We start from the raw sequence: 13,186 nt of genomic DNA on the forward strand, positions 1-13,186 counted from the left end.
AACCAATGCTACTCTCTCTCTCTGGGAGTTGTTCTTCTAAAAGTCTGGTTAGCCAGTCCTAGTTTAGTTTAAGAGGATGCTGCTTTGATTCTCATCTCAAATATCTCAGTCCAAAAGAAACTTTGATATAGCTAGGAGCTCACAGAAGCTGTGATCCCCATCCATTCACCATGCTAGCAATAGGCATTGGATGGCTGTAAGATCTTTTAGTCCATAGTGTTCGATGAACAACCTAAGGCTCTCAGAGCAGGCTGAGAATGAACACAAGAGGGCTTGCAGTTGTCTGAACCATATTGTGGATAAAGCTATGACTATTATTTAAAGATTACATTTAGGAAGCAGCTGTGGAACTCTGGACCCTGTGTCTCTACAGTTCACTTCTGGATGCTAGGTTTGTTTTGTGTAAAACATTTAGGGGGGAAAAAGAAAGGGGGAAAATGAATAAAACTACATTTCATAAAAACAAACTTTAAAAAAAGGAAACTCAACAAGTCATGTTGCATCTGTTTGATAATGTGTTCCTCTATATTTTTTCTGTCGCCATTTTGTGGTATGTATTCCTCCTTCTTTTAGGATTAATGTTTGCTTCTGTGTTCTTTCTGCATCCCCCTATCCCCTACCCACTAACCCCCTATCCTATACCCCTATCCTCTACCCCTATCCCCTATCCCCTATCCCCTATCCCCTATCCCCTATCCCCTATCCTCTACCCCTATCCCCTATCCCCTATCCCCTATCCCCTATCCTCTACCCCTATCCCCTATCCCCTATCCCCTATCCCCTATCCTCTAACCCTATCCCCTATCCCTATCTCCTATCCCCTATGCTCTACCAACTAACCCCCTATCATCTACCCTATCCCTATCCCCTATCCCCTATCCCCTATCCCCTATCCCCTATCCCCTATCCCCTACCCCTATCCCCTATCCCCTATCCCCTATCCCCTATCCCTATCCTCTACCCCTATCCCCTATCCCTATCTCCTATCCCCTATTCCCTATCCCCTACCCCCTATCCCCTATCCTCTACCCCTATCCCCTATCCCCTATCCCCTATCCCCTATCCTCTAACCCTATCCCCTATCCCTATCTCCTATCCCCTATGCTCTACCAACTAACCCCCTATCATCTACCCCTATCCCCTATCCCCTATCCCCTATCCCCTATCCCCTATCCCCTATCCCCTATCCCCTATCCCTACCCCCTATCCCTATCCCTATCCCCTATCCCCTATCCCCTATCCTCTATCCCCTATCTCCCTATCTCCTATCCCTATTCCCTATCCCCCTACCCCCTATCCCCTATCCTCTACCCCTATCCCCTATCCCCCTATCCCCTATCCCCTATCCCTATCCCCTATCCTCTACCCCTATCCCCTATCCTCTACCCCTATCCCCTATCCCCTATCCCCTATCCTCTAACCCTATCCCCTATCCCTATCTCCTATCCCCTATGCTCTACCAACTAACCCCCTATCATCTACCCCTATCCCCTATCCCCTACCCCTATCCCCTATCTTCTCCCCCATCCCCTATCCCTTATCCCTATCCCCTATCCCCATCCTCTACCCACTAACCCCCTATCCTCTACCCCTATCCCCTACCCCTTATCCCCTACCCCCTACCCCCTATCCCCTAACCTTATCCCCTACCCCTATCCCCTATCCTCTATCCCAACCTACAGCAACTGTAAATGTAATTAAAAGTAGATGTACGCAGTTTTTCTCCTGTTGATATGATACTGATAACAAAATGCTCTTAACAATTAAAGACAATAAAAACAATGAAAACACTCTCGTCGTGAGTATTTCCAAACTTTTTGGAATTCATAGTTACCACCTATAATGTTGTGTGGGGGATTATACTTAAAGAAAGAGATTTAAGCATGTTTTAAGGCAACAAGAATACAATCATTTAGGCTGCTAGGCCACCATCAGTGTTTGTCTGTTTTCACCTCTCCCCTATAGCTACACTCAGGTTGGGTCCCAAATGGCACCCTATTGGGCTCTAGTCAAAGGTGGTGCACTATATAGGGATTAGAGTGCCATTTGGGATGCAGCCTCACTCTCCGCACTCTCCCGCAGAGCAAAGAATAAGAGCCGCGACACCGGAGGGTTTTTGAAAAGTTTATTATGTGAAATAGCAGAGGAGAAAAATTAATTAAGACTTAGGGGATAGATAGGGGAGAGTGAGTTTTGATGGCCAGTCCTGAGCAAAGCCAGTCACCTCTACTGGCCCAATCCAGGCAGCAAGTAAGGGATGGAATGGGTAGCTCATCCCTACCTTCTTTCCCTCACCGACCCACGGTGGAGAGGCATCCACCAACCCACGGTGGAGAGGCATACCCCGCCAAGATGGTGGGGGACAAGACAACAAGAGCATCTGCCGGTTGGCTGGAGAAAAAAAAGGACAGCTTCTAATGGAGGAGAATAGAGAGCAGAGAGTCGAAGGTCGGAGTCGGACCAAAAAAAAAGAATGAAAAAAAAAAAAACGGTTTAGAAATGACATCTCATAGTCCTTTATCCCCCTGTCTGTTTCTCAGGTGGTGGTTGACTAACAGTGGGGACTGGATGTCCTGACACCATTGGGTCTGCAGATAACATGTTAGCTTCCTCGTTAGCCACTGCAGCCGGAGGATCCTTAAATAGACATGATGTGCTTGACAAAGGCTGTAGGGGTGAGGAGGAGGGGGAGCGGAGAGCAGGGAGGGGAGAGGGAGGGGTGTGGAGGGAGAGTGAGGGAGGTGTGAGGGGAGGTAGAGGGAGGATGAGGGAGGGGAGAGGGAGGAGGAAGGGGGAGTGAGGGGAGGTAGAGGAGAGAGGAGGGGGAGGTAGAGGGGCGATGTGGAAGAAGGAAGGGGTAGGACGGAGGGGAGAGGGATGGGTGAGAATGGGGAGGGAGGGAGGGGTGAGGATTGGAAGGGAGGGGTGAGGAGGAGGTAGGCAGGGGGTCACAAGGGAATTAAAAAGGAGAGAAACAGAGGAGTGAGTGAGATAGTGAAGCGTTTTGATCTAAATTAAAAACAAAAACATCATACAATACAAATCTAGAACTACAGTATAATCTGAAATATGGCTCTATCTTATGTATAATATATCATAAGACCTGTATGATGTAAGACTATATTTGCTTCCCAAACTGGACCCTATTACCTACGGGCCCGATTAAGACCTAGGACATTTATGCCTTTCCCATGCACACCTTTCCTATGCACTTCTCAGTAGTTGGTATTTGCTCTACAGGTGTGTCTACCTTGAGCACACTGAATACATGTAATTCAACTGCTGAAAACCCTCCCACTTGCTGGACAGATTTTTTTGTGGAATTTTCATTCAATAGGGTTTACAGTACATTTATCTTAAGCCATCCCTTTAAATACGGTGTACCTTTAATTGGAATTTTGTCGACAGACTGAACAGAATAAATAAATTGAGAGAACAGGTTCAGAATATAGGGATCAATGAAAGAAAGCCATCTAAATATATGCATATTTGTCTCCGTTTCAGCACCAACTGGTAGATTTTAAAATACTGTAATCTTGTAGATTATTTAGGCACATTTTAGGGTTAGGAAAGTATGTATGAATCATAAAAAACTGGTTTGGAGAGCCTTTACGCACAAAATATATTGATTAATAAAAAATACAGTGGTTTGATTCATCCTGAAACTTCAATCCATGAAATATTGGAACGTGAGAAAAGTGTACAATAGGGTTTGAACAGTAGTCCTATGAATCTACCCTAATAATCCTCACTAATCATGGAACTGTGATGACAACGGTCCAGTCATGGTGAACCGTGTGCCAGGCTCCAGGTTTAAACTGCTATCTAGGGTCTACGTTCCACAGTGATTCAAATAGGCTACATGTCCCAAGGTATTGCACAACTTGTAATAAGTTAGCCTAAGATGATCCACTATTGCTAGCGATCCTCAGGAACAACCACACAAACGTGACAGAGGAAAAAATGTAAACTAATGGAATGATGCAAAATGTAAGGAAACTAACACTAAAGTGCCAGTTATAAATGTATGTGGGTTTGACTGATGGTGGCTAATATTTAACACGATACAAATTGTAAAATATACAGTGAAAAGTCTGGGCATATAATTAAAACCTTTGGTAACACTTTACTTGACACCCAGTGTCATAACACGTTATGACACGGTCATAATCATGTCATAATATGTCATAACGGGGTGACATAAAATGCCTTAACCTATCATAATATGGTCATAACACTGTCATGACCCATATATTTACACCTGTTGTGATATATATGGCATTATTTTATGACTGGTTATGTCAAGTTTCCTTTAGTTTGAAAGCTGTTTCTTAAATCCTTTGTTGTTGTAATGAATTCTTTACAGTCTTTTTTTTCATCATATTTTAAATAACTTGTAGAAAATACACTTTATGACACTGTCATGAAGCATTATGACCATCCTGTGTCACTTTACTTGGACTAAGAAAATACACTTTATGACACTGTCAAGAAGCATTATGACCATCCTGTGTCACTTTACTTGGACTAAGAAAATACACTTTATGACACTGTCAAGAAGCCTTATGACCATCCTATGTCACTTTACTAGGACTAAGAAAATACACTTTATGACACTGTTAAGAAGCATTATGACCATCCTGTGTCACTTTACTTGGACTAAGAAAATACACTTTATGACACTGTCAAGAAGCCTTATGACCATCCTATGTCACTTTACTTGGACTAAGAAAATACACTTTATGACAGTGTCAATAAGCCTTATGACCATCCTATGTCACTTTACTTGGACTAAGAAAATACACTTTATGACAGTGTCAATAAGCCTTATGACCATCCTATGTCACTTTACTTGGACTAAGAAAATACACTATATGACACTGTCAAGAAGCATTATGACCATCATAATCATATAAGCCAGATTGGCCTTTCATGTACAGTACATGCCCTTCTACCAGTCATCAGTCAAAAACAGGGTGTCTTGTCCTGCTCCTGAAATCTGCTTCTGAATTCATCCCAGTCATCAGCAACAGAGCATTGGGGTAGGTGCATGTCTGACATCACTGTGTGCGCAATTACAATGATAATTTAATATGGTCACAATAAATATATATATATATACAACATAAACATACTTTTGACATGTAGGCTATGGTGTAATGGAATGTTTTGCCTTGTGTGATAGGTTTTGTGGGTTTTCACACTCTTATGTAGGTCATAACTAGCCATAAAATAACTACCGTGGTAGGTTTTGTGGGTTTTTATAATAATAATAATAATATGCCATTTAGCAGACGCTTTTATCCAAAGCGACTTACAGTCATGCGTGCATAAATTTTTTTTTTTTTGTGTATGGGTGGTCCCGGGGATCGAACCCACTACCTTGGCGTTACAAGCGCCGTGCTCTACCAGCTGAGCTACAGAGGACCCTTTTTACCCTCTTACAGTATTTAGGTGTCATTTACAGCCATAAAATAATGCAATATATAACAGGTCTAAATATGTGTCATGACAGTGTTATGACCATATTATGACAGGTTATGACAAGTTATGTCAGCTGTTATGACATATTATGACATGGTTATGACTGTGTCATAACGTGTAATGATGATGGGTGTCAAGTGAATTGTTACCAAACATTCTACAAATCATAAATCAACTCGGTAGGTTTGGCGCTATGCTGTCATTTGCACATGGCTACAGAAGCCTATAGCTTCGGTCTCCTCCAAATTTCATCCCTGCAAGTTATAAGGCCAGCATTTCATAAACTTCAGTGTGGAAAAGGCGATATGCTGATATGCTTCAGTTTGCTGCCATATGACTGGTTTCACATTTGTCTCTAGTGATCATAAGGTAAAATAGATCTAAAACAATTGTCATTTATATTTACAATCCTCTTATCCAAACAGCTTACTCATTTACCTAGCTCTTATCAATAGCTCTTATCAATTTGTAAATGCATGGAGAATGGTGTTACAGAATGTGCACGGAGAATGGTGTTACAGAATGTGCAAGGAGAATGGTGTTACAGAATGTGCAAGGAGAATGGTGTTACAGAATGTGCAAGGAGAATGGTGTTACAGAATGTGCAAGGAGAATGGTGTTACAGAATGTGCAAGGAGAATGGTGTTACAGAATGTGCAAGGAGAATGGTGTTACAGAATGTGCAAGGAGAATGGTGTTACAGAATGTGCACGGAGAATGGTGTTACAGAATGTGCATGGAGAATGGTGTTACAGAATGTGCATGGAGAATGGTGTTACAGAATGTGCATGGAGAATGGTGTTACAGAATGTGCATGGAGAATGGTGTTATTTCTATCAACAACAAAAGAAAGTAGATGCTGTTCCACTTATTTGAACCGACAGGTTGCTGGACCTTATTCATCGCGCGTAAAGGTGGTGGAATTATGGTCAGAATATGGCGTATCTGTAGACACACCTCCGCCACGCCTTCATTTCTTTGGTCTCCACCCCAAATGAATAACAGGTGAATAGCATGCTATTCTCATGCTGAAATTCAAGGTCATAATATGCGTAGAGAGAAAAGTGCATAAAAATGAAATTACGTTTCAGTTATGCGTGCTTAACTCAGGTCGGAATTCCACCTATTGGCCCTGGTATCAAGTAGTACACTATGAGCGATTCTTATATGGCAAAAGCAATGTTCAAAGTGCAAAAATTACTATAGACCTATCAGCGGGATTTAATTTGAAACTTTCATCAATAATCTGCTTCATAAGGTGACGATTACTTAACTAGAGTTTAGTAAACTGAGCAATACATAAATAGTCACCTACCGGTACTTATAATGCACATTGTTGAATACAAGTTTCAAATCAAATCAAGCTGCCAGATTATAATGAGGTTTATGGTAATATTTGTCTCCCGATAGGGAATAGGGTGCCATTTGGGTCGTGACCTAAGACTTAGAAGACTTGAAGGCTTACCCTCGAAGTTAATACTGCCGTTCTCGTCCTCCTGTCCTTGCATGAGGGCATCAATCTCAGCCTCGGTCATCTTCTCACCTAGAGGGAGGGAGAGGTGAGAGAGGCCAGGTCATCAGCTGGTCTGCTGTCATACACAAACACACACATACCACAAGCACACACACACACACACTCGCGGCCACTCACCCAGTGTTCCAAGGACGATACGCAGCTCAGCCCCCATCACGGTGCCGTTGCCCTCCTTGTCAAATACGCGCAGACCCTCAACGTAGTCATCAAAGGTTCCCTTGTTTGGGTCATTGACGATGTGCTGGAGCATGGGAAGGAAGGCCTCGAACTCCAATCTCTTGGCGGCCATATCTGTGGGCAGCCAGAGTGAGAGGAAATGCATTATAAGGATACAGTACGCTCCGGGGTGAAGTTTCCCCTAGGTACAGATCTAGGATCAGCTTTTCCCTCTCCCAATCCTAACCTTAACCATTAGTCAGGAATATGCTAAATTGACCCCAGATCAGTGTGTAGGGTCAACTTCACCCTGGCCCACACCATACAGTACACAACTAATACATAATAATAATGATAATACTAGCTCCTGTATACACAGATTTACCATTGAAAATGGCCGTGTGTGTGTCAAAATATAACTACATACAGTGCATTTATAGACATACATAGTGAAATAACAGAAAGGTATATCACGTTTCACAATGGCAGGCTTTGTAACCCAAAATACTTCAAAGGCCTCTTGCAGCTACTCAGGCTTAACACCACCGATGGAGGGATATGTCCTTCATGACAGGTGCTGAATTGTTACAATGTGCTATAAAAGGGATCAGACAAATGCCAAGGTGTGGTCACTTACGTGTATATGTCCTCTCCCCTAGCGTGCTATAGTAGGACAAACTCAACTATGAAGGACTGAGGGTCTAAGGTGGAGAGGATAGAGCACACAGAGTCAGTATGAAGGGAAGTGTGTGTGTCTGTGTGTGTGTGTGTACGTGTGTGTATGTGTGCGCTTGTGCGTCCTTGTATCCGTTTGCGTATGTGTGTGTGCGTGTGCCTGTGCTTGTATGTCCTTGTATCCGTTTGCGTGTGTGTGTGTGTGTGTGTGTGTGTGTGTGTGTGTGTGCGTGTGTGTCTTACCCTCATCGGAAGGGTTGCCCAGGACTTTGCGCACCTCCTTGTTGGTGGGGTTCTGTCCCAGGGCGCGCATGATATCAGCAACCTGGTTGTAAGCCACCTTCGAGTCACCCACCCTGTCGAAGAGACCGAAAGCCTCCTTGTAGTCTGTGGTGAGGTGAGGTGAGGTGAGGTGAGGGAGAGAGAGAGAGAGAGAGAGAGAGAGAGAGAGAGAGAGAGAGAGAGAGAGAGAGAGAGAGAGAGAGAGAGAGAGAGAGAGAGAGAGAGAGAGAGAGAGAGAGAGAGAGAGAGAGAGAGAGAGAGAGAGAGAGAGAGTTGTATTATCCTCAGAATGCCGAAAGGTCGCTGGTTCTAATCCCCGAGCCGACTAGGTGAAAAATCTGTCGATGTGCCCTTGAGCAAGGCACTTAACCCTAATTGCTCCTGTAAGTCGCTCTGGATAAGAGCGTCTGCTAAATGACTAAAAATGTAAAATGTAAAAGACGGTGGGGTTTAAACTGCATCCCTGTCTCACCCCACGGCCCTGTGGAAAGAAATGTGTGTGTTTTTTGCCAATTTTAACCGCACACTTGTTGTTTGTGTACATGGATTTCATAATGTCGTATGTTTTTCACCCAACCCCACTTTCCATCAATTTGTATAGCAGACCCTCATGCCAAATTGAGTCAAAAGCTTTTTTGAAATCAACAAAGCATGAGAAGACTTTGCCTTTGTTTTGGTTTGTTTGTTTGTCAATTAGGGTGTGCAGGGTGAATACGTGGTCTGTCATACGGTAATTTGGTGAAAAACCAATTTGACATTTGCTCAGTACATTGTTTTCACTGAGGAAATGAACTAGTCTGCTGTTAATGATAATGCAGTCGCTCTGGATAAGAGCGTCTGCTAAATGACTAAAATGTAAATGTAAATATCCCACGGTAGTTATTGGGGTCAAATTTGTCTCCACTTTTGTGGATTGGGGTGATCAGTCCTTGGTTCCAAATATTGGGGAAGATGCCAGAGCTAATTGGAATTTGTGGTCTGTATATTTTATCATTTAATTGAGGATACCATCAACACCACAGGCCTTTTTGTGTTGGAGGTTTTGCATTCAATGTAATTGGAGAATCCAGTGGGTTCTGGTAGTCTTTAATAGTTGATTCTAAGATTTGCATTTGATCATGTATATTTTTTCGCTGTTTGTTCTTTGTTATAGGGCCAAAAAGATCTCTCTCTCTCTCTCTCTCTCTCTGCCTCTCTATCTCTCTCTCTCGCTGTCTCCCTCTCTCTCTCTCGCCGCCAAGGAGCCGACTTGGAATCGATACTGAAGAGAGAATATGAGCTCCGGTCATTTATAAGGCAATGCTGTGAGTGGACTGACACGAATAAACCAAGAGAATGCTGACCACGGCTTAATCAACTCCCGGCCGGCGCGATGACTGTGTGGCCTATCGCTTGCTTGTAACGAGCTAGACTTTATCAAAGGGTGACAATATAAGATATGGATGCGTTGAATTTTTGGACATTTAAAATGTCCATGAGAATGGAATTAAAAATGGAATTCCTATGTGTGTTATTAGACCTACGGATAAAAGTGTTTTAGATGTTCCATATTCCCTAACAACTTTAAAGACCTATGCCAGTCATCTGTCCACATGATGTTGTCAATCAGTGAATGCGTTCAATGAATGCTATGTAATCCTAGGATATCATCATCATCCTCTGGGTTATGTTAGCTATGGGTTCACTTTAACAGCAGCTAACTAGACTTTATGTTATAACATTAGAACTCATTGTGACAGATTATAACATTTTATAACAGGTCAAGTTGTGTCCTAATCTGTGGTCCAAACAGATTTCAGATTTCATTGAATCGTTTTCTTGTTTGTTCATATAGGCTAGCAGATGTATCAGTCTTTCTTGACCAATGTTCATTTAGCCATAATGCTTTTGCATTAGGGTTCATACGGAGGGGTGAACTGTGTCCTAAGAACCTTAGAGGCTTGACCAATGCAATTTTGAAAAATTTATTGAAAATGGCTACAGGTGCATGTAATTTGAGAATGTTCACCTCTATAGGAAATATTAAATTATAAATGCACTTCCGAGGTTGTTTAATGTTACAAGTTCTTTGGGTTATTCAGATCAGAAGTAAGCTGAAATGGTGCTATTGCATTTTTTCACCCATCTTTGTATTTGTTACCTTTGTAAACACTACTTAGTCTGGGTTTAGTAACAGTAGGCCTAACATTGAGATAGAATTCAGAGTGGCAGCTAATCCATGTTGGGTAAATACGATGTAAAAAGACCTAGAGTAGATTTATTTTACTGGTTGTGCAGTACTATTCAAAATCTTTCAAATACTTTGAGTGTTTGCTCTAGTCTGCCTGGAGTGCCAGGTGAGCGAGGTTTGCGGATTGCAGTTCCGCGATTATTCTATCGGTCCATTAAACCAGGCAGATAAAGTATTTGAAATTATTTCAAATAGTATTTGAGCCCAGGTCTGCGAAGGTGCAATGATAGTGATCTGTTTTACAGTAATGTTAGTGCTAATTTTTTGATAGAGATATAATAATAAGCCATTTAGCAGACGCTTTTATCCAAAGCGACTTACAGTCATGCGTGCATACATGTTTAGGTATGGGTGGTCCCGGGGATCGAACCCACTACCCTGGCGTTACAAGCACCATGCTCTACCAATTGAGCTACAGAGGACCGCAGATATCTGATATCTTTTTTTTTTTTACAGGAAATATTAATATGAACGTTTTCCCAGACACAGATTTTGCCTGGTCTTGGCCTAAGCAACACTTTCAATGGAGAATCTCCATTGATCATGGTTTTTAGACTAGGACTAGGCTTAATCTGTGTCCGGGAAACTGGCCCTTAATAATTTGGTTTAGTGAACTTACCCTCCTGCTGGTCGGGAGTGAACTCCACCTATAGAGGGCAGCAGAAAACAATAGTCAGAACATTGAAAGAAAGTGGGGCCCACTTTCGAACATTTACAGCCAGTGCAGCAATTCCATTTAGCAGCCCCTGTCTGCTATCCGATCTGAGACTTTCTATGGATTTAAACCCTGCTGTTACACTGTCTAGGGAAATTGTTTAGTAGTCTCGACTACAGCCTTTCTATTTCACCCCAGCACAGTTTCTCTCCTAAGCCTGATTCTGGAATGAGAGTCTTGGTCCCACAAGACTACCAGTGTAGTAGGCTACCTTCACCTAGACTACTTCTAGGTCCAGATAATAACTCGCATGGTGTTTGGGACGACTCCTTACTATTTTACAGTCCATCTCTCACACTAATGAAACAGAGTGCCATAAGAAGGGGATGAGGTTTTGGGGGACCTGTCAGCAATAGTCTCCCAGTTTTACTTTAGCTCAAATACTGCCTAAACTGTAAGGACATGTACTGTTGTGGTAGGCCTAGCTATACACAAGAGACTCACTACCTTAAGAGCAAGCAGGTACAACTTTGAAGTGATTATGTACCAGTGGATTTTCTCCAGACTCCTCACAATGTAGAACAAATTAGACAGTCATTTTGCAAATGAGAAAGTGAAGAAGGGATATATAGCCTAATATGCATATATCTCTTTGTATCATGTATAATGGACCAATACGGGTTATATTGTAGCCTACTTTATAATTTCTATCTTTATTTTGACAATTGGATTTTGATTTAAAATAACACAGTCAATTGGATTCAAAATTGGCCGTTTACAACAAAAACACCACATCAGATAGGCAAGTAAAAAAAAAAAGGTCAAACGTTTTGCTCCATCAGCTCATCAATCACGGAAGAAACACTACCCCCCCTACAAAACCTCGAGACAAAATTAGCTCCACAGCTATACTTCTACGATGGCACTCGATCTTGGAGGTCCATCTTTAGATACTTTAACATGTCCACATTTGGTGACAAGTTCCATTGCAGTTTCTCTTGTCACAAACTCCTTTAGCCTATCAAGGAAGCCGAGGGGCATATGGGGCGTGGCTTAGGTGAGCGAGCAGCGTCTCTCCGGAGCTATCCGAGGTGCTGATGTTTCAACACTTTCAAACCTGCTTCAGAACTAGGTCCGTGGGTCCAAGCGCGCTCTTGTCATTTCGCTATCGCTTGTATGTATGGTTACAATGATAGGCTACAGTATGCCAAAAATAATCCCAACCTAATGTTTTGTCCTAAAACAACACCACTTTTAGTTAAGCTATTCCAGTACTGTGGTAACTTCATAGGTTGAAATAGGTACCCTAGGCCTACTCATCAAACATAATAAGTAGCTTAACAGTTGGCTACGATATTTAAATTTTTTTACATTTTAGTCATTTAGCAGACGCTCTTATCCAGAGCGACTTACAGTTAGTGAGTGCATACATTTTCATACTGGCCCCCCGTGGGAAATGAACCCACAACCCTGGCGTTGCAAGCGCCATGCTCTACCAACTGAGCTACAGAGGACTACTGTCCAAACAGCACACAAATAGATAGGCAATCTTTCACATTTAAACTGAATAGAGTTTCACGTTCTCTTATAATGTAATATGATCTCTCAGCATGTATTGAGAATCGCCCTTCACTGACAACCATACCCTAACTTGTACCTAACTTCAGCAAAACACACTGAAACGACCAATCAGGCCAAATACCACGGAACATATACAACGGAAAGACTAAAGGAGCATAGCAAAGAATAAAGCTTAGTAGCCTAACTATTTACATTATATTGTGACTCAGGATAGAATAATTCAAACTTTGATTTTGCAGACAGACAAAGTAGCCAGGATAGAGAGATAGAGGGAGGATACAGGGCATAGGCTAGAGGAGGTAGGGAAATGCAGAACATAGTTACCTTGACTGTGGATAAGTCAAGTGGAGGGGGGGCAGCTACCACCTCAGGCTCGGGTGCTGGTGCTGGTGCAGCTGCCTTTGCGGGCTCGGCTTTCTTAGCGGGTGCCGCCTTAGCGTCCTTCTTGGGTGCCATTTTAGCAGAGAGTAAGTTAGTTAGCTACTTCACCGGTAATACAGGCAGACAGTTCCCGCATAAGCTTGGAGGAGACTCGGAGCATCAAGGATGGGTCTGGGCGTATATATATATGATATTATTTTACACAGCA

The 13,186-nt window shown here is 42.5% G+C and overlaps 1 protein-coding gene across 1 annotated transcript; it reads right to left on the reverse strand.

The window, feature by feature from the left end:
* Nucleotides 1-2,111: 2,111 nt before the first annotated feature.
* LOC121555136 (myosin light chain 1, skeletal muscle isoform) lies at nt 2,112-13,143 on the reverse strand. The gene is made up of 6 exons (XM_041868938.2): nt 12,922-13,143; nt 10,981-11,008; nt 8,093-8,236; nt 7,136-7,309; nt 6,950-7,027; nt 2,112-2,667 (listed from the first exon to the last, which is right to left on the reverse strand). The coding sequence occupies exons 1-6, from the start codon at nt 13,051-13,053 to the stop codon at nt 2,639-2,641; spliced, it is 585 nt and encodes a 194-aa protein (XP_041724872.1). The 5' UTR covers nt 13,054-13,143; the 3' UTR covers nt 2,112-2,638.
* Between the last annotated feature and the right edge of the window lie 43 nt (nt 13,144-13,186).

This window comes from Coregonus clupeaformis, chromosome 40 (genome assembly GCF_020615455.1).
Source record: "Coregonus clupeaformis isolate EN_2021a chromosome 40, ASM2061545v1, whole genome shotgun sequence".
Lineage (NCBI taxonomy): Eukaryota > Metazoa > Chordata > Actinopteri > Salmoniformes > Salmonidae > Coregonus > Coregonus clupeaformis.